Source organism: Gobio gobio (assembly GCF_949357685.1).
Source record: "Gobio gobio genome assembly, chromosome: 9".
Taxonomy (NCBI): Eukaryota; Metazoa; Chordata; class Actinopteri; order Cypriniformes; family Gobionidae; genus Gobio; species Gobio gobio.
Window position 1 is genome coordinate 43,187,005 of NC_137115.1, and position 22,681 is coordinate 43,209,685.

A 22,681-nucleotide genomic window follows, 5' to 3' on the forward strand; every position below is an offset into this window, starting at 1 on the left:
TTGTGCTGATCCACGCTGAAGAGCTGTCCTGCGGTGCGTCCTGCTTGACCTATAGCAGCGCTCACAGCATCCGTGCCTCTCCCGACAGCCCAGCTGTGAGACAGCAGCTCCACTCACCGCCGCGCGCATCGCCCTGCAACCGGTAGGTTTCTCTAGCGTGTTCTGAATTATTATTATTTTTTACAGCAGAGGAAGTTTTAATTTAAACTGTTAACTGTTAAAGATTAATTTATCCATATTAGGATTTTTTTTATAGCCCAATGCTGATATAAAAATAGGCTAGTCTGCTGCCAGTCACACTTTACATTTCGGTGTTCATGCTACTGTTGTTTTCTTTTCAAAATACTTAATGTTTTATTGTTTTTAAGCTGCTTCTTGCAATGACACTGCTATTCTTATTAAGGGTTGACAGAAACTATAATAGAAATTAGACTGATATTTTCCATGCTATTAGACTGAAATGTTTCTTAATAACTAATTCATTTAGACGTAGTGTCAAGTTTGTATTACTATTATTAAGGGACGATATTCGTTCATTGGAATGTATTTACAGGGGCACTTTTTTGCCTTTTTATGGCGAGATATTTTTCCTAACCATGTAAACCACGCAGTGTGCCACTCGTTTAGATTTTTGAAAAGCTAGAATTGATCAAATATTATTGATTTAATCCAAATGCAATGTGTTGGTTAGATGAGATAAAAGTATTAGAAGAAACTGTAATCTGCTGATCCTACATTCAGTGTTGTCTGTATACAACTGTTGCACTCAGTATTCCTCCTTTTATCTACTGTAAGGTCTGTGAGAGGAAACCTGCACCACAGAGAAAATGAGATGAAACGGTCTGAGAGAGAGTCCTGCATACCCCTGCATCTTTTGGGGGGAAATTCTGGATGTTCTGGGTGTCATTGCCCTAAAAAACAACTCAGTGCCCTTTAGGAAACATACTAGAAAATGTTCCTGACTCGAAGAAAGAGACTGCAGCTCAGCCGGATTATATTTCTTCTGTCTGGGGTTTTCCTTTGTTCTTTATATCAACTCACTATCAGAGCCAGGCTTCCAGAACCCTGGCCAGAGCCCCAGATATCAGGGGAACCTGATGAGGGCTCTGGACTTGTTCCGGAACCAGGACTGTTGGAGATGACTAGTTTGACCACTGTTGAGCCAAAGAACACCAACCACACAGATGGGGTCCAGCCGTCAGAGTCAGCAGCAAATATACCCGTCCAAACAACATCTACAACAGAGACGCCTACAACAACCACAAACAGGACAATTGTCCATTGCATTTATGTGGATCCAAACCTCCCAAAACCCACCCCAGTTCCTTCTCCAGTAACCGAACCGACCACTCAGGTGCCCAACACTACAGCATCCAGTCCTGGAGAGGCACCACACATAAAGGGCGAATACCCGGAGGACATCTTCTCCATTGAGGAGCGACGCAGAGGCTGGGTCATGCTCCACATCTTTGGAATGATATATATGTTTGTTTCTTTGGCCATTGTCTGCGATGAGTTTTTCGTCCCTACATTGGGGGTTATCACAGACAAACTGGCGATCTCAGATGATGTGGCTGGAGCGACCTTTATGGCAGCTGGAGGCTCTGCCCCCGAACTTTTCACTTCCTTGATCGGTGTCTTCATTTCTCATAGCAATGTGGGCATTGGGACCATTGTAGGCTCGGCTGTCTTTAACATCCTGTTTGTGATCGGAATGTGTGCGCTGTTTTCCCGGGAGATGCTTCACCTCACCTGGTGGCCTCTCTTTCGGGACGTGTCATTCTACATCCTCGACCTCATCATGCTCATCATCTTCTTCTTGGACAACACCATTATGTGGTGGGAGAGTATGATGCTGGTGTGCGGATATGCTCTCTATGTTACTTTCATGAAGTTCAATGTTCAAATAGAGCATGCCTTTAAATCTCAGCTCAGGAAGCACAAGAACATTGTCAAAGTCATCGCGGTGGAAGAACCTGAGAAGGTACGCCTCATTACTTTTGCCAATAATACATAGGATTAGAATTAGTCTTTGGGTCAGATATTTGGGCCAATAGCACAAAACCCTACTGAAAAATCAAACATACACCAGCAGGAATTCCATGTTGGTCCATGCTGATTTATGCTGGTATAGTGCTGGTCAAGCTAGTGGACCTGCATAGTCATGCTGACAACTGAGGTGGTGTAGCTGGTCCTCCAGAACTCCCACTACCCATGCTGGGGACTAGCAACCAGCATCCCATTCAGGTCCCCCCTGGGCGATTAATCGATTAATAATTTTTTAAAATGTGGTTGATTTGAATCATTCTTTTTCCCGTATTTATTTATGCAAACATTGAAAATAATATCTGATTGACATTACTCTTATTTCTAGTCTTCTTTACTACATGTCATCCTTTTATTTACTTTGCGCAACATCGGCGACCTTGTCATTCATTCAGTGCTTAACATGGCGGATGCAGGGGCGCCTTTCAACGTGAAAGACGTTTCGGACAGTTGAAGGAACAAAAGTGTATCATTTGCATGCGTTTTCAAGCCAATTTAAGCATTCAAGCGAAAGATAACTTGCGCGCACCATGTGAGAAGTTTTGTGTGCGCATACATCCGAAGCACACACAACTGCGTGCAAATAATACAATTAATTCTCTTTCACATCTTCTTGCGCCTGAATGGACAAATTCACACAAATTTATCTCAAAATGCTGTCTTTGCGAGTATCCAAGTAAACAGTTATGGCTTAAAAGTAAGCAGTAGAGAAAGAACACATGTGTATCATTATATTGGATCCATGCATTAGTCAGTGACAGCAGCCTAACATTTTTGCAGCTGTCTGTGTTTTTAATGTTAATCAAACTATAAAATACACAGAAATCACTCCCTGCTCTTCACTGAATAACATTTTTGTAACTTTAATAAGGATTAAACTTTATTTAATTTGAGTACTTTATTATAAGTGTGGGGGACTTGGCATGGAGAATTTGTTGTTTGCAGGCTTGCTTTCAGAGCACCAAAATTCACCCTTAGCATTGTCCTAATCTGCCACCTATATATATATATATATATATATATATATATATATATATATATATATATATATATATATATATATATATATATATATATATATACGGAATAATAATGAAAGGTTATGTCAAACTACTACTAAGGTTTTCTTTTCAGTAATTTCATTCTTTTAATATAGCTTTTTCCTGCATTATGTTATCAGGACATTTGTATAACTCTGATATGATTTTATGCACCAAATCAAAATTCATTTTAATTCAGAAATGACAATCATGCTCATGCTCATTGAGTTTGTAAATTATAAAGAAAAAAAGAGCACATTCAGCATTGCTGGTCACATTATTTACAATCATTCATTTTGGAGACCCTTATTTGATTTAATACACATTTTATCAGCTGTGGGATTCAAAACCAAAACACTGTGCATAATTAGCACCATGCTCTACCTTCTTTTGCTTCAAGAACATGGATTTGCATGTTAGAAATGTGCATAGCATTTTAATAATAATATTTATCACAGAAACATTTATTTCTGTTTTGGACAGTGTTGATGATTTCTGCTGTGGTATACCTTCTAGTGATGAGGAACCACTATAATATCTGCTCATGGACGCGGTAGCAGAGATATAATAGCATCCCACTCAGGTGAATGTGAGTCACTTATGTTTATTCATTGAACAGATACGCATGGGTTTGCGTTTTCCTTTGATAAACAGAAATGAAAAGGATCTCTTGTGTCTGCTGGGGCCAGACGTTGTTAATGAGTTGTCTTGTAACAGGCGAGGTATTTGGAGCAGGTGCATTTGGCTCACAGTGACAGCCTCATCTGATTTAGTGACACTATCGCATCACTTAATAAAATTGTGTAGTCATTTTCACAAGTTCCTTTCTTCATCCTGAACATCCCTCAGCTTAGAAGCTGTGGTGAGAGGGAGGTTTAGAGAGATCAACACTTGATAATCTGTCATAACATCTCTGTGATCACACTCACCTGAGAAGGAGATTTAAGCTGCAGTGACAGTCTATGGGTTATTGTAAATGTGTCTCATGCTGTAAAAAACGAATATTAATAAGTTGAGGGATATCATTAATCATCCATGTGATCAAAATAACTGTTAGAGACCCTCTGGACTGGTAAAATTATGACACTCTGGCTCTCTGATCCAAAGACTTTCACTTAATCCTATGAGGGTCTGCTGTGATGTACAAACTGTGTAACATATAGAGTGTTTAAATCTGATAAGTGTGATTGAAGCTTATATAGTGTAAGACGGCTTACTAGACCAGAGGACCTAGATCTCTGTCAAACTAAACCCACTAAATTGAATTTATCACAGATAACTAACAAGTATAGCAGTACTGATAAATTGCAGAATTTCATATATTTGGTTGCTCACGTATGTTGTTATTGTTAACTATTAAATTAGTTTTTGCTATAAATAAAGATGACATGAAATGTAAATATTAGAAAATGTAAAAAAAAAACAATTGGTCAAATTAGAATGTTGCCTTGGCAATTACCTGAAATAAAATCCAATAAAAAGTTTGAAGCACTAAAAAGTGGCTAAAGACATAACAAAATTACTAAAACAAACTAAAATTAAATGGAAAATATAAAAATTAAAGATAATTTACAATATTAATAAACCTGTATGCTACACGCTCTTTGTTAAATAAATGAAATATATTGATTGGTCTCCTTTTAGTCTATGAGGGCATGTGAATGAAAACTTTATCAACTTTGCAACAGAATAGTCACTTTTATTCTTCAAACAGTAGAATGAGAAGTGAAAGTCAAAGGTCAAATCAATCCTCGGTAATGTTTCAAATTGTTTTTGCACACAGGACAATGCGACTGCAGAGGAGGAGAACAGGCCGCCTGAACCAGAAGACAAGAATCGATTAAAGGTTATCAAAAATATGCAAATACATGTTAATGTATGAATAAACATAGCACTATTGTCACCAAATGGAACTTGACTAGGTTGAGGCAGTGAACATAGCAGTGTTTTAATAGCCAACATATATGAACTTTTCTGGGAAACCAGTCTACAAATGGCTTTTTATAGTTGTCAAGCTAAGATATGAGGAAGCATTCTAACATCCCAAAAATGACACATCACCTTTAACAAGAAGACACAACAGATACACACATGATAGTATTGATAAGATTGGATGCATTTCACATGTCCAGTCAAATGAATATGGGATTATTATTTTAAGCAATATACTTAATAACATACCGTTACTGAAATAACATATTTAAATGATTTTTATTCTGAAGTACACTTTGCAAACAGAATTTGCAGGTTCAGATATGAATTATTTCGACATGATCATTTAGTGTGCGATCCTATTTCCCCTGTCTCGTGTAGCTGAAGCCCACACTGCAGCGCGGGGGCAGTTCTGCCTCTCTGCACAACAGCACCATGAGGAACACCATCTTCCAACTGATGATTCACACACTGGATCCTCTTGGAGAGGGTAAGAGCCCTTCAGTGTCTGAACCCTCATAATGATAACTCATTAAGCAAACACTGCACGGAAGCGTTACAAAATTCTATTCTGGTGGTTTAAAGCAATAGTCCACCCATAAATTAAAATTCTGTCATTATTTATTCACCCTCACGTCGTTCCAAACCTGCATGACTGACTTCCTTCTGCAGAACATTGGGAACCAAACCATTGACTTCCATTGTATGGACAAAGAAACACAATTCTCAAAATATAGGTTATCTTCTGTGTTTCACTGAAGAAAGAAAGTCATACAGTTTTGGAACAACAGGAGGGTGAGAGGATTATGACAGAATTACATTTTTTTTATGAAACTATGCCTTTCAGAAATGATGTGAAAGCTGTTCACAAAGATTTTCCATATGTTTTTGAGTAAATGTTAACATTAAAAGATCAGGAAAAGTATATGATAAGAATGTAGTGCTCATTTAATACTTGAATACTCAAAGTATGCTATTTGTACAAAGTGATTGATTGAGCACTAATGGTTTAATGGAATTGCTTCTGAATTTTTTTATGGTTACTCCCCCTTTTACAGACTGTTATGTATATCGAAACAGAAATTGTATATAGATCAAATTCCAATCATATGATGTAGGCCTATATTCACACAGGCATGTGCTGTAAGAAGTTCAGAACTGTAGCAGGAGAGTCCATTTGTCCTTCTCCTAGTACAAATGGATTAGCAAAGCGTGTTCCATATGATGACAGCACTAAATCCAGATTGATACTAAGAAGATAAATAGCTCTTTCTCAGTCTATGGAGTGGAGAGTGATTCATAGTAGTGAGACAAGGGATGGGCCCACCGCAGTGGCTCTATGACATTTTGTCAAGTCAAATCAATGTGTATGTCACTATTTAAGTAATGCACTATATTATTTTCACATTGCACATATGTTCTCTAACAAGAGAAATTGTCTGCAGAAACTGTAATTTTAGCATCACAAAAATGCATACGTGTAAAGCAGAAGCCCTGGTGCTGAGGTCCCGGTGGGTCAGTGGTTTGATGGCTGGGGTTGGTCCCCTTGACCTTCAGCCTGTCCTCAGGTGGCTGCGCAGCACCTGCGCTCTCAGGGTCCTAACAAAAACCTCCTAGTACTGTGCTGCTCCATCATTAAGCTGCTTTTGATTGAGCTCATAAAGGCTGGATGAGAGACAGGCTCCAGCAGCTCAATCCTGTTATTGTGATAGGGTCCCTGCTGTAGTCAATGAGACAAATGTAAAGGTTCATTAGTAGATATCCTCAGTTGGGTTCAGAAATAACTGACAAGCACTTAACATCTAGTTTAAAAGGACCTCAATTGCACTGCCTTAATATACTCTGTATACTCTGATTGAGTCATTTAAATCTCACAAGAAAATGTCTGGGTCAAATTTCACCCCCAAAATAACCGAAAATATCTTAATCTTAAATAAATAAAACTATTGGTGAGATCTATTAGATACATTTTTATTGTTTGTTTTCATGACAGGCAAAAAAAAATAATTCTTAAAAACATCTAAAAATACATATGCTGCATACTCTCAAAAAATGCATACAGTAAACAGTAACTAACTGTCACACACTCACAATATGTGTAGTAATCCAAGATGCGTAACGTAGAAACTAAAGACAGTCTGGGTATGTTTATATGGCAACGATGTACTAAAAATGGAAACGTTTTTCCATAGCATTTTTCGCGTACAGGCATCAATCAACATTGTCAAAATGATCCGTTCACAGTCACACGGATCCACGAAACGACTACAAACGCTGTATTATGCATGACAGGCCAGTAGTTGGCGATGTCACTTTGTGAAGAAAGAGACTTGCAGTTTGAAAACTTGCACTTTAATGCTGCGTTCACACCGAACGCAAATAGAGCGTCAAAATCGCATCTAGTTGGACGCTTGAACATTTTGAATCCATTCGCGTGTCCACAGCGAATTGAACGCACGTAAAAATTGAGCGTTTGAAGCTAAATAAACGCGCATTCAAGGTGCTCCAGGAGAAATATATGTCATAAAACACCTCTGCCTCTTTTCATTTTCTTTAAAAATATATATTAAACATAAATAGCCATACAAATGTGGTCCAGGCAACTCCTACATTGTCTTCACTGCATGTATATTTAAATATCCTTAAAAAAATAAAGTAATGGAACATCTCTTTGCCCTCAGTCAAAACGATTTGGCAGACAACAAATTATAGATTCATGACACCAAAGATTGCCCGTTAGATCCACACAAGACGAACCACTACAGGACATCAGAGCCAGCGGCAAACATCAGAAGGACTGGCCTAGGAAAGGCTGCTCTCGCCGGGGTTAATGAGCGCTGAGCGCCCGGTGATCGCCTGGATCTCACAACTCCAAAAACTAGTGCTGTCAAACGATTAAAATATTTAATCGCGATTAATCGCATTAATGCCATAGTTAACTCACAATTAATCGCACATTTTTATTTATTCTAAATGCCCCATTTCTTTTTGTCCCATTATTTTTTCTTATTTTAATGCTCTTATCAACATAGAAAAGTGGATCGGCTTGCTTTGTTCAAATGTTTGTTTTATTGAAAACAACATTGGCATACTGTAGTGTTCGATTTCACACCAACATTCTCACTTGAAGCAGTCATTCACACTTGGAGCAAATAATCGCTCACACAATGTAGCACTGTCCATCAATAAAAGGGTGAAAAAAATACTTTGTTGCACAAACAGCCCCTTCAACAGCCCTTTCTAAGGGATCAAAACAGGGTGATACAAAATAAAATTACAAAGTGCACATGCAAGGTAAACTAGGACTCCGCCTATAGTGCAGTTAAACCAGGGGTCGCCAACTAGTGAACTCCGGACCGCGAGATGCGTCCATCCGGACCGCGAAGCCTTTTGACGTTATGAAACAGTTAACGTTGCAATGCTCACTGTTACTACCAGTGTTGCCAACTCTCGCGAGACAAATAAGCAACCGCAGCTTCAAAAACAAGCCCAAAACAAGCCCAATATTATTATATTATTTAATTAATTATTTTTTTTTTATCAATAAATGAGCAACATATGAAACTGAAACCTCTCAGAGTGTGAAAAGCAAAAACAGATGTGATTTTACAAAAATCATCAAATTGCAATAAAGGACACACAATATCCTCTGATCAGATGTGAACAGAAGAGGTTTGGAGATGGAAAAAGCGAAAAAGTGACATGAAGGCCAATTATGGTAACCCATAGTCGGAGTTAGTGCACACATATTAGGGGCAGTAATGTGAACACACACACTGCAAACCGTGAAAAAGACAAGCCCTGCGTCTCATTGTGCACACTATCTGCCCTAAATAGTAGGCTACTGAAAATTACTAATGTCACACTATTTAGGATGGATAGTACATTGGGACACAAGCACTAAGGGAGCGCTGCAATATAGCCACATATTTAAAATAAAATAAATTCGAACCATACCTACTGTTATTATTAGTAGACTTGTTTTTTTATAATAGCCTGTAATTTTAAATACATTACAAAAATATTTGTTTAATTAAATTATAGGTGCCTCTCCTCCCTGTTTCCTCTCCATCTCTGTACACTGCTGGTGGTATTGTTTGTAAAAATGTATACGTCTATTTAAGTCTACTAACTATCATTACGTGCATTTATAACGTCACATACCTGCACGTTGAATGTAATTTTTCTTCAATGAAGGGGAGAAGGAAGCGGGATATTTGAGGACGGATTATTACAGCACTTGTATCGTTGCACTGAATGCCTATTAGCTGTGAGAAGACAGTGTCAGTCAATGTATTGGACAAAACAGCGACCATAAATGTAAAGAAACGAAGTTGCTTATTATATTTTCCTAACAAGCAACCACATTTTTTAAATAAGCCCAAAAAACCGCAACCCGCGACTCGTGATTTCTTAACGCGACTTGCCAAAAAAAGAAGCCCAAAGTCGCGTGTTATACGCGGACTTGGCAACTGAGGTTACTACGTTCAGACCCAGACGCGCGGTCAAGCATGCAGTGAAGAAGAGACTGATGGTGCGCTCACACCGGACGCGAATGACGCGACATGCACGCCGCTTAATTCGCGCCGCAGAATGTCTATTTGCGTCTTTGCATTGACTTAAATCACTCGCGCAAAACGCTTCATTCGCGTCCGGTGTGTAGGCTACGCACCATCAGAGCAGAAAGCAGCGCTCAAGACAAGCACTTTTAGTTGAAGACCGCTGAGTTAAACCATGGCTTAATACGTTTCTCATTTCGGCATCTCACGCTTGCCATCCACGTCTACTCTTTTAATGGCCCAAACAAGTGTGGGCAGCCGCAGCGTGCCTGATGTTTTGTTTCCGGTCTAGCTACACCCGGAGTGGTGTTGTAGTTTTTCTAACGTTACTAGTTGTTGCAACAGCATGTGAAAAAACTACAAAGTTTGTTAGACCAAAAAGAACGTTAATCTCGCGATAAAAAAATTAACGCCGTTAAAATAGGTTTGCGTTAACGGCGTTAATAACGCGTTTAACTGACAGCACTACCAAAAACACAAGATTATTTTTTTTAAATAGGCGCTCTCTTTATAAATAAACCACAGATTCGAGCTTTAAACAACTACATTCTCACCTGAAAAAGTCTTAAAACTACATTTTGTGACACAATAGTAGTATTTTTAAATTATGCAGGGTTTCTCATCACGTCACTTTACCACGTGACAGGAGCAAGCAGGCTCTTGATTGGTTAATGCGGCACGAATTGAAGGCAAAGTTCAGATTTTTCAACTCGAATTAGCTTCAAACGCGTGAATGCACAAAAAGCACCACTCGCGCATAACGCACGTATCGTGCAAGACGCTCAATTCACGTCCATCGCGCCGCGCAAACCGCGTCTAACGCGCCGCAGGACCTCCAGACGCGCATCAACGCGCCTTTCCATTGACTTAACATGGAAATCACTCGCGTCAGACGCTCTATTCGCGTTCGGTGTGAACGCAGCATAAAACCCATTTTTAAAAGTTTGCGTTTTCAGGCCCCCAAAATACTGTTGTTGTGTAAATAAAAGACCAAAACACATAAAAAAGTTTTCATATTTTTTATGAAAATGGTGTTGCGTAAAGTTGTAACGCCCCCTCAGTTCTTTAATCAACGTTCACACATCAAACAAATACGATAACCAACAAAGGACAAAACCAAACAGGGAGCATAAATAAACTGAGAACTATATGAGACACAGTTGCAAATCATAAGTAATATAGAAACAAACTAGGGAGTAATGAGCAACCAGGGAAACTGAAACTAAACAGAGCGGAAAAACAGGAAAAAAATTAAACAAAACAGAATGTCAAAATGACATAAACCTGACAATAACAATCAACAATCTTTAAATATAAATATATCAAATAATACTATAGATTTACGGATTGTGAAATAATTTGTTACAAAAAATAATGTCATAATTCAAGAAATCAGACCCAAACATTTCTTGACATTTTTCATGAAATTCACACTTATGCATTTATTCTTTGACCTGTCCACATTTTTCATGCATAAATCCAAGTATGAACTTCTAACATTTAACAATGCCGCTTGTTGGTCAGTGCAGACGAGAAGTTTTGAAGGGCATTTGAAGATGCATTTGTAAAACTCATCATGGTATTTATTGTATATGAATCTACTTTTACTCATTAGAGTCAGTGTTTAATGGAGATGCAAAGGCTAGAAGCGCTTTGGAACGTAAAGGTAAGGGGCTTAGTGTTTGTGATGTTATTCTTGTGATGTGATTGCTTTCTCGTAGTAGCCAGTGAGATGACGTGAGAAAGTGACGTTTTGTATTACGTCTGTGAAATTAGGGCTTTTGTAATTTGTGGTACTGTTATTGTTGACCCTGACAGTGTCAGTGAAAGTATACATTCAAGCTATATTCTTCCTTTCCTGGTTTGCAGTGAAATTTAAAGACAAGGCTCAGATTTTGAACGACATGGCCCGGGGGAAAGTAGAGAACAAAAAGAAGGAAAAATCTGGTGAAGGTGAGATTTTAATAATCTTAGTCTGTTCTATTATGATTGCACAGAGCTTTGTAGACAGGATGGTGCATTGTCCTACCTCACAGATGAGCTCCGTTGCATATTCAAAATGGTTATTAATGTTGCATTTCCACAAGCGCTAACGTACCAGCTGTGTGCTGGATGAAAGGTACAAAGAGAGGGCACGCTGCCAGGAGTTTGGCCCATTTTACCCTCTACACAGCATCCCACATTCCATATTTCCACCTTTTGTTTCTACTTGAGAGCTGCTTTACACATTAGCTGACATAATGACCAAGCTCCATCTCATGAATTAAGCATGAATGGCTTGGAATCAAAGCAGATTATCTTGTGAAGCAACTGTGGCTTTTGAAATTGCCGCCAAATGATATAGCAACATTACTCACTCCTATTGAGGAAATCTTCACTCCACATCTGAGAGGAGCTTGTAGTATTGCTAAAGTAAACGCTAACTTGATTGATATTTTATCATCCTGGGTTAAATAAGGTGATATTCAGACGGTGCAGCCCAAGGAAGACGCGGCTCCAGGAGCCAAGGAAGAAGATGCCAGTCAAAAGCCTGAGGCACAAAAGGTGGGCCAATTGCTTCTCAAAAAAAGTTATGAAGATGAAGCAGGAGCTCTGAGACGCTTGTGTGCTTTTAATGAGCTTATCAATTCTTTACCTTGTTGTAAAGCGGACAAAGATGATATGTCAAACATAGTATGTGATTTATATTTAAGGAATAGTTCACCCAGAAATGAAAAGTCTGTCATCATTTACTCACCCTCTTATCATGACTTTCTTTCCTCTGTGGAACACAAAAGGAAAAGCTTTGAAGAATGTTCTAGAATGCCAATACAATAACGGAGAACTGGAGCTTTCAAGCTTAAAAAAAGGACAGAAGGAGTTGTTATTCTCCATGTTGTGTTTAGAAGAGAAGTATAAATGTCTACTTAATGACCTAATCATTCTTTTCAGTCAGATTTTTGGATAAATCAGTTTTCAGTTTCCAAAACTGGTCTGAATTATTCATTCACAATTTGGACCTGGTTCTCATCTCGAACTCTAAAGCTCTCGTCCCTATTTATTATAATTGCATGGAAAAGAGCGAGCCGTCTGTGTTCCACAGAAGAACGAAAGTCTTAGTGGTTTGGAACAAATTAAGAGCTAAATGAGTAAATTATGATAAAACTTCAATTTTGGGGGGAACTATTACTTTGTTCTCCTTATTCTTTATTTTCTGTGTGGGTATTATGTTATTATGTCTCTTTCTTGCTCTGTGTTAAGGAAGGAGACGCTGCAGCAGAAGGAGGCTCAGAGAAGCCAGGAGGTTCAGACAATTCAGAGGATGAGGATGAGGAAGATGACAGTGATGAAGAGAGCGATGAAGACAGTGACGATGATGATGATGATGATGATGATGATGAAGATGAGGAAGAAGGAGAAGAACCTCTGTCCTTAGAGTGGCCAGACACTAGACGCAAGCAGGCCACATATTTGTTTCTGTTGCCCATTGTCTTTCCACTGTGGCTGACAGTTCCAGACGTCAGAAACCCTGTGAGAACCAAAAGAAAACATCACATGTTTTTCATTTATATTTGTTCCACTTTTTCACATGTGATAGAACTGACATGTATATTGTGCTTTACAGGCATCCAAAAGGTTCTTTGTCATTACCTTCCTTGGCTCAATAGTATGGATTGCTATATTTTCCTATCTTATGGTGTGGTGGGCACATCAGGTCAGTGTAGAAACCAATATTTGTTCAAATGTATCTGGAGACACTTAAATGTCACTGCATTAGCAAATATAACATCAAATCAAGTCAGCATTTATCAAGATTTTCTCTCCTAGGTGGGGGAGACAATTGGCATCTCTGAGGAGATCATGGGTCTTACCATTCTGGCTGCCGGAACATCAATTCCCGATCTAATCACCAGTGTGATTGTGGCTCGAAAAGGCTTGGGAGACATGGCTGTCTCAAGCTCTGTAGGCAGCAACATATTTGACATCACCATGGGGTAAGACTAATTAAATATTAAATATTCAGTGAATCAGGTGTTTGATAGTTGGAAATGATATGCTTGTCGAATGTGATAGGCTCTTTCCACTGAGTAAACTCCACTGGTGTTTGCCCGTTTCAAAGAGACTGTGTAGTGATAGGGATTTTTAGTGACCCGTTCTGCAGGTTACATCGTTTCACCAGTAGGTGGCAACAAGAGTCTCTAAAGAGTGAGTCTGATTTGTTTGACAACACTGATTCCTTCAGGAATTAAACAAGTGTGGACAAGCCCTAGGCTGCGTTTAACTCCAATTTGTATGCCCTTCCCTTGCTAACTTCCCTCTGTCTTGTTCACTCGGATGTACGTCATTGCTTACGTTGCACGAGTGCCCTCTACTGACGGAACTCTTGAAATGTGTTTAAATTGAATGCCTTAAGCCCTTGACCACTTGGAATCTGCAATGGAGCTTATTTAATTTTTTACAGCTTTTTCCTTATGAATTTGACTTATGAACCTTTCTATAGGCCTGTATGTATGCTTGGGCTTTTTGAAGTTTTCAACTTTGTCTAGTGGACGAGGGAAGTTTATTTGGGCAGACCCTCAACCCCTCGATTTTGACCTCAACATGTACACTTCAGGCAGATCCATAAACCACAATGCACGGTGATTGTGACGTCACAGCAGATCACCTTTATTTTACCCCCACCCCACACAACTCTAGTGTATGATATTAGCATTATTTTGACAAGACTGCCCCGGGTCATAAAAATGGTAAAGTGGTAGGTTGCTTCTCAAACGGAAGGCTGCGTCCTAGTAAGACTGCGTATCTTGGATGCCACGTCATCAAGCGTCATCAATTTGAAGGATCCTTGGATGGCAGCCTTCATTTTGTGTCTTTCATTCCGCTAATTTTGAAGGATGCATCAAGTGTATCTTTTGTGTCCTTCAATCACCCACAATTCTACCGAAAGACTAAGGAGGCAAGAAAAACATTTGAATAAGACTTATTTATAGTATCGAATAGATGATAAAGTTCTTTGGCGTAGGCCCCGAGTCCGAATCCGGAGGGTAGCGGATGCTTGCATTTCCTGCCTGAAGATGAAGGCAGGGGTGGATACTACCCCCTGATGTATGGACAGGGACCGACCTGGTGCTGGTGGTGGTTGGGAGGATAGGGGTGAACGCCAGCGTCAGTATCTGTGACCATAGTAATGGATTGGAACAGAACTTATATACTACAGAAGACGAACAATGATTGGCTAGATAGATAATTAGTGAATGACATGACATTGGAGTCTTCCAGGTAGAACTACACTAGAGCTCCCATTTCTTTGCACACATTCCAATTCACAAACTTAACTGACAGAAAACTAGTCGGCTCTGAGCTTGTCTGAGTTTATTATGAAATGTAAGACAAAAATAATGTTTCGGAGATGAAGGCACACATGCATGTTATCTTTTGTTTTGATGTAAATTATTCACTTACTAAACTGCCAATAATGTGAGCCACTGGGAGACCGGTTGTCATTCACTGTATTGCATTAAAAGAAAGCCAGTTAATATAAAGATTTTTTAACACAAAGTATTTGTTTCAAAATTAAGTTTTCATAGTATTTTCATGCCGTGATTGTGGGGCGGGAACATGTGTGACATACTGTACTAGACCGTCTCATTGTAGCGTTTAATGCTGAGGAAGAATCTAGCCTACAAGCCTCCGAGGGGCTGGACTAGGAAGGACAAAGAAGCACCTGCAATCTTCCCAATTGCGATGTATATCTGACTGAAACGACTAATCGAACAACAAAAAATGTAGGACGGGACTTTGATTTTGTCCATCAGGAATTGATTAAATCATTTGATCATAGTTTACTATTGCTGTGATTTCATGTGAGTGACAGGTTGTCCCTCCCTCGTGCTTATCATAGAAGAGAAGAGATGTCATTGCAAGAGTGAAGGGAAGTTATTCCAAGTTTGGGAAAGTCAAAACACACCCATGACTCATTAAGGCACAACCCTCGACCATGCGCCTGGCGCGTCTACCGTATATTTCCATTGTTAAAATATCAAAAGTGGATTCAGACCATGCACTTAGTTAGTTAAAATAGGGCCTTATGTGTGTCCCATCGAATAATCAAAAGTTCACACTTGCGGTCCTACTTTGAACACTTGGGCCAAATACAGGAAATACACTATATTGCCAAAAGTATTAGGACACCCCTACAAATCATTGAATTCAGGTGTTCCAATCACTTCTATGGCCACAGGTGTATAAAATCAAGCACTAGGCATGCAGACGCTTCTACATACATTTGTGAAAGAATGGATCGCTCTCAGGAGCTCAATGAATTCAAGCGTGGTACCATGATAGGTTGTCACCTGTGCAATAAGTCCATTCGTGAAATTTCCTCACTACTAAATATTCCATGGTCAACTGTTAGTGGTATTATAACAAAGTGGAAGCAATTGAGAACAACAGCAACTCAGCCACGAAGTGTTAGGCCATGTAAAATCACAGAGCGGGGTCAGCGCATGCTGAGGCGCACAGTGTGCAGAAGTCGTCAACTTTCTGCAGAGTCAATAGCTACAGACCTCCAAACTTTGTGCGGCCTTCAGATTAGCTCAAGAACAGTGCGTTGAGAGCTTCATGGAATGGGTTTCCATGGCCGAGCAACTGCATCCAAGCCTTACATCACCAAGTGCAATGCAAAGCGTGGGATGCAGCGGTGTAAAGCACACCGCCACTGGACTCTGTCTGGCAATCCCATAGACGAGTCTGGGTTCGGCGGTTGCCAGGAGAACGGTACTTGCCTGACTGCATTGTGCTAAGTGTAAAGTTCGGCTGAGGGGGAATTAAGTGAATTGAAGTGACGTGTGGCAAAGTATGGTGACCCGTACTTGGAATTTGTGCTCTGCATTTAACCAATCCAAGTGCGCACACACAGTAGTGAACACACACCCAGAGCAGTGGGCAGCCATATTGCTGCAGCGCCCGGGGAGCAGTTGGGGGTTCGGTGCCTTGCTCAGGGGTCTCACCTCAGTCGGGGTATTGAGGGTTTAGGAGAGCACTTATTCACTCCCCCCACGACAATTCCTGCCAGACCTTAGACTCAAGTCCGACTCTCTAACCATTAGGCCATGACTGCCCCTCATTATGGTGTGGGGTTGTGAAGGGAAAGGAAATCTTAATGCTTCAGCATACCAAGACATTTTGGACAATTTCATGCTCCCAAATTTGTGGGAACAATTCGGGGATGGCCCCTTCCTGTTCCAACAGGACTGCGCACCAGTGCACAAAGCAACGTCCATAAAGACATGGATGAGCGAGTTTGGTGTGGAGGAACCTGACTGGCCTGGACAGAGTCCTGACCTCAACCCGATAGAACACCTTTGGGATGAATAAGAGCGGAGACTGCGAGCCAGGCCTCATCCAACATCAGTGCCTGACCTCACAAATGCGCTTCTAGAAGAATGGTCAAAAATTCCCATAAGCACACTCCTAAACCTTGTGGAAAGCTTTCCCAGAAGAGTTGAAGCTGTTATAGCTGCAAAGGGTGGGCCAACTCCATATTAAACCCTATGGATTAAGAATGGGATGTCATTAAAGTTTATGTGCATGTAAAGGCAGGCGTCCCAAAACTTTTGGCAATATAGTGTAGTATAGTCAAGTGCAAAAACCTCAAGGGTGGCCCTGTGTGTTTTGAGTGAGTCTTTGAATCATTCACTCAAGTGATTTGCTTAACAGGAATGGATTCATTTAAGAACTACCTTTTTTTAACGGGTGAGTTGTTGAATCATTAACTCAAATTCATTAAAAATTCCTGCTCAAATTCCTGTTGTTACATGCAACGGTTTCTGCATTGACTTTGTTTGGAACTAAAATGGCCCAGCAAAATAGAAAATAAAGTATCTGGTAATACTGTGTCTAAAATATAGGTTAACCTGTTTTTGAACTGTTGTTTATTTCACAACATCACACTTGCAATCGCTCTGTTGGTACATACCGAAAAAATTATTCTTGTTTTTTCTTGTTTAATTATATCACCTCTCTCTGTTACAGGCTGCCAGTGCCCTGGCTGATGTTCTCGTTCTGCCATTCCTTTGCCCCAGTGACTGTGAGCAGTAATGGGCTGTTCTGTGCCATTGTGCTGCTCTTCCTCATGCTCCTCTTCGTCATTATCTCCATCGCTGCCTGTAAGTGGAGGATGAATAAAGTGTTGGGATTCACCATGTTCATCCTGTACATTGTGTTCCTGGTGCTCAGTGTTATGCTAGAGGATCGAATCATTTTATGTCCCGTGTCCATCTGAGCACACCTGTGGTTTTCATACACCTTCACCAACGTTCACACAAACGTTCACCCACCATGAGAATACAATCCTGTCCTTCAAAACTTCGCACATAATGTATCACATTTAAAGCATCCCTGGACTCACTGTGTTGACTTGTTCTGTATTACACAAGATCTTTTGTGAAGGGGTGCAATAACTGCTATCACATTTTTTCAGCTTGTGTTCAAATTAATGCAGTAATGTCACAGAAAAGTCACAGGTCCTGTCCCAAATGGTCACCATTTGTGGTATCCACACTTTAGTGATGTAATGCCATATGGATTGTTGGCTAGTAGACTGCATGTGGGCCCACCAGTGTGGGCTTTGCAAAAGAGGCACACTTGAGCACCCTTTTGAACTGTAAAATGACAAATAAGACACCCAACTATCGCACTGTGGACTTGACAAACACACTATGATTATGATTGCGTAAACAAAGGCCACAGAAGTGTTCCATTCGAGACAGGGCCACAGAGTGCTAAATATGGAAAATCAAATTTTCTTATATTCTCACTTGATAATTTGTGAAAATTGATGATTCAATTCAACTATTGTTTTCTGCATGCAAAACATACGTTCACACTGTCAATTTTTGCGATTGACAACCGCATTTACTTACAGGTGTGAGTCTCGAAATGTCCCGTTCAAACAGCAACTTACAGTGGCATCTCGAATACTGTCTGTATGAATATGAAACGGGAGTCAAGCCAAAGTCCCTTCATATAAGGCAAATAATTTCACTTGGCGGCCATCTTTGAAACGCCTCTCGGGCATGCAAGTGCTGTTATCTCTTTGAATGGGGAAACGTTAAATTCTCCAAAACTGTATCACACTTGCACCACGAATGAAATTTGACAACTGTTTCATAAATTTCGTTTCTAAACGCTCGAATCAGGACAAAAAAATATTTTTTTCTGGCTGGACCAAGCTAATGCGCATGCACAGTCTTAAGCGCGCACCTCAGAACACTGACTGACTGTTTCTATGGGTGGAGCTTATGTCTAGCTCCCCCTCGCTAGACGTCCAGCGAGGAGGAGCGAATGTAAAATGGGTGGCGCTAGAATATTCAACCACACCCTAACCCTACCCACAACTCTATCCCTCCACCCTGTTAGACGTCCAGAGAGGTGGAGCTTGACGTCATTTGATTCTGCAGTGAGCACCACTTGGCTTCTAACGGCAGCTGCAGTGACGCAATGACCAATTGGCGATTGTCTCTTATTCTGTGTTCTTATTGATTCTTATTCGCCATATTGCGCGTTGCATTTTCCATTCATAGTAATATGAGTGCACCATCTTTCTGTATATAAAGTCATTGGTCAAGTCCTCATATATTTTACCAGTAACCATAACGACAGTGACCAAAGTAATATCAAAGATGGCGATGTTCATAAAACTGAAAAGTCTTATCACTTTTGATACGACAAGAGTCCAATCAAGCCGCGAGTTCATCCATCAAGTATTCGTTAACTGGCAGCAGTTTTTATATCTGGGTGGTTGCGTGTTGAAAACACAAGGGAGATGCATTTGTGAGTGGCTCTCTCGAGTCCGATTCCGTTCACACAGGGCAGGTTTTCCGAGAATGCGGTTGTAAGTCCCAAAAATTTAAAGGGTGTGAGTTTGGTTCTGTAACGTGTTTGTCACTCCCGTAAATAACTGAACTGTGTGTGAACGGAACAGTATTAAGAACTCAAATACAGGACTGACAACCATATTCTACTTCTGTGTGAACGTGGCGACATACACAATCACTGGTTACATCAGAAATGTACAATAATAAAAACATTACCATGTCGAGAAATCTCAGTAGGTATTACATTGAGGCATGGTTTCACAAGCAGGGCTTAGATTAAGCCAGGATTAGGCCATAACTCAATTAGAATATGTAAGTAGCTTTTATAAGCATGTCTTGGAGAAAAACATTACTGGTGTGCATTTTGAGACAAAACAATGACAATGGCAATGTAAGTTGCTTTCAGTTAAAACAGCATCAAGCATTTTAGTCTGGGGCTAGGTTTAAGCCTTGTCTGTGAAACCAGGAGTGAGTTTATTGACATAGAATTTATGTTTAATGTGATATTTTCATCCTTACATCTACTATCTAATATGTAAGTCTCAAACATATTTAACATTAGTGTATAAATATACGTAGATCTACCTTAATTATTTGTGTAGCCTACAGAAATTTTGTTAAAGGGTTATTTCACCCAAAAAATGAAATTTATGTCATTAAATACTCACCCTCATGACGTTCCAAACCTGTAAGACTTTTGTTCATCTTCGAAACACAAATTGAGATCTTTGTGATGAAATCTGAGAGCTTTCTGTCCCTCCATTGACAGCTAGGCTATGCTAACACAACTGACACTTTGACGCTTCAAAAAGTTAATAAAGAGATAGTAAAACTAATCCATATGAGTGGTTTAGTCCCTTTTTTCTGAAGGGACACGGTCACTTTATATGATGAACAGAATTTATAGGCTTTTATTCACATAAACATTGATCACCGAACAGAAACAGAAACTTAACTGAACCTGCTTGACACACAAGAACAAATGAGTAACGCCAGAATTAACCTCATATAGGTTCTTGTACATCAAGTGAACATGCTTGAGCTTCCATTGGTTTACCACAACTGATGTGATGTTTATGTGAATAAAAGCCTAAATTCAATCTGTTCGTCATATAAAACTATCGTGTCTCTTCAGAAAATTTTGGACAAAACCACTCAATTCATATGGATTAATTTACAATCTTTTTTTTGAAGCATCAAAGTTTCAGTTGCATAGCTGTCTATGGGCGGATTTCATCAAAAACATCTTCATTTGTGTTCCGAAGATGAACGAAAGTCAGGTTTGGAACGCCATGAGAGAGTATTTATGACAGAATTACCATTTTTGGGTGAACTATCCCTTTAAGGGTGCCAGAGGTTCTGGGTTGTAATCCGCCCGTTTATTTATTAACGGATTTAATCATTAAAACCAAAGATGTTCATCAGTGATTGTATATCAACGGCAGGTACACGTTTGTGTGTGTTTTGTTTTGTGATTTTACCGAAACGAATAGTGTCTCCGCAACATCGTTCAGCGATAGTTTGAAGCGCTCATCTGTTACCCCTTTTCCACCAAGGCAGTGCTAGAGCTAATTCAGAGCCAGAGCTAGTCCCAGTTCATAGTTGGTTCGACTGTGGAGCTTTCTAAGAACCGTTTGCTTTTCCACGGGCTGAGAGCCACAACAGAGCCAGGTCTTACGTCACTGTATACGTCTCATCTCTCTCAGCAAAGCTAGCGAGGCAGCGGCAATGTTGCCAAGTCCGTGGTTTTGCCGCGGGCTGTTTTTTCATGTCCACGGGATGAAGCGACCCCAATTATGTGATATTTAGCCCCATATTGCGAATTTTAGTAGGCAACCATGCCAAAAAACACATATTTTACCCCCAAATGTGATTTTTACTGGGGAATCCCCCCTGGAACGCGATTGGGCTTGTTTTGAGTAGCAATTGGGCGGGTTTGTTGTGAAAACCTAGCAACCCTGCCGGGAAACACACACACACACACACACACACACCAGGCTTGTTCGAGACGCATCAGCGCTTGCCAGACCGATCCACATATGATATAAAAACGCATGAGTGAATCAAAAGCATAAGGAGTCATGTGCTCTCGCTGGACTCGTTATCATACGGCGATCGGTCTCTGCACAGCACCGCTGCGAACAAGCCTTCCATCAACAATGCAAACGTTGCGTTACTATTGATTCACATGGCTTTACGATCCTACATCGGCATCAAAACACAACGCAAACACAGCGAATCCAACGCATTCATGCAGTTCGCCGTAATTTGTATAGACGGAGATTACAAACGAACAGTAGCTGTTAGCTCCATTAGCTGCTATTTCACAATGGCGGATCTCAAGTTTGTGTTCATCTTGTTGACCCCGCCCCCAGCGCCTGACGTAATCGGTTCTTACTTCTAGCCCTGTTCTAGCCCAGCAATGTTTTGGTGCTACTTAAGAACCACTTTTCCTGGCTCGGAGCTAGGGCTTTGGGTGTGGAAACACAAAGAACCGATTAGAAACTAGGCTCTGGCTCCGATCTAGCTCTGGCTCTGCTTTGGTGGAAAAGGGGTATGTGTGAAGACTGTGTACGAGCACCACGAGAACACTGTTGCCTTCCGCCTTTTCCAAAAGTGGTGGGGAAAAGATTGACCTTGGCAAAAAGTGTGGGGACATGTCCAACCCGTCTCACCCTCAAATTACGCCTATATTTTTTGTCCAATTATGAAAAATAGCATTTTACAACAAAGAAAAAGTTTCCAAATTGTTTTGATGAATTTTATATTGTGATTGTATTTGATGTTGTGGGTTTTCAGCTAGCTATGGGTGAGTTCTTTTTAAAGTGTCTGCAGAATTCACTACATTGGGAGAAATTGTGAGCTTATTGTAAATGATGTAATTTAATCATTTTGCAATGGAATTATTTTTGTAACATGGAAAACTGTCATTAGCAAGCATTTTAAATGCAGATATTGTGCTGTATGTAAAATATGATTTCTTTTTCCATCATAAAAGTAGAATCTCAAGCATATAACAAGACTTCTTTACAAATTCTTATGTAATCAGTATGACTGATATAAACAGTTGTGAATTCCCATACAAATGTCACACTGCTGTTTGAACAGTACTGAATAGAGGCAATGATTGTTCTTTTCGAATGTCGCACATTGTGTCAATTTCTCTCTTGAGAGTTGCTCATTGTAAATATTCACTTGTTGGGTCAGTACAAAATTAAACAGAGTTTCAAATGCGACCTTTCCCTCC

General features: G+C 40.0%; 1 protein-coding gene across 2 annotated transcripts; it reads left to right on the top strand.

The window, feature by feature from the left end:
• The first annotated feature begins 14 nt into the window (after positions 1-14).
• On the top strand, positions 15-22,669 carry slc24a1 (solute carrier family 24 member 1). Of its 2 annotated transcripts, XM_079825754.1 has the most exons (10): positions 15-142; positions 796-1,984; positions 4,870-4,932; positions 5,400-5,508; positions 11,447-11,530; positions 12,036-12,121; positions 12,818-13,087; positions 13,182-13,271; positions 13,385-13,551; positions 17,591-22,669. In XM_079825754.1, exons 2-10 carry the CDS (start codon positions 953-955, stop codon positions 17,838-17,840), a joined length of 2,151 nt encoding a protein of 716 aa, XP_079681880.1. In that variant the 5' UTR covers positions 15-142; positions 796-952; the 3' UTR covers positions 17,841-22,669. The 2 variants fall into 2 exon arrangements, with proteins under 2 accessions (XP_079681880.1, XP_079681881.1); XM_079825755.1 differs by lacking the exon at positions 11,447-11,530 and having other exon boundaries at positions 36-142.
• The last annotated feature ends 12 nt before the right edge of the window (positions 22,670-22,681 follow it).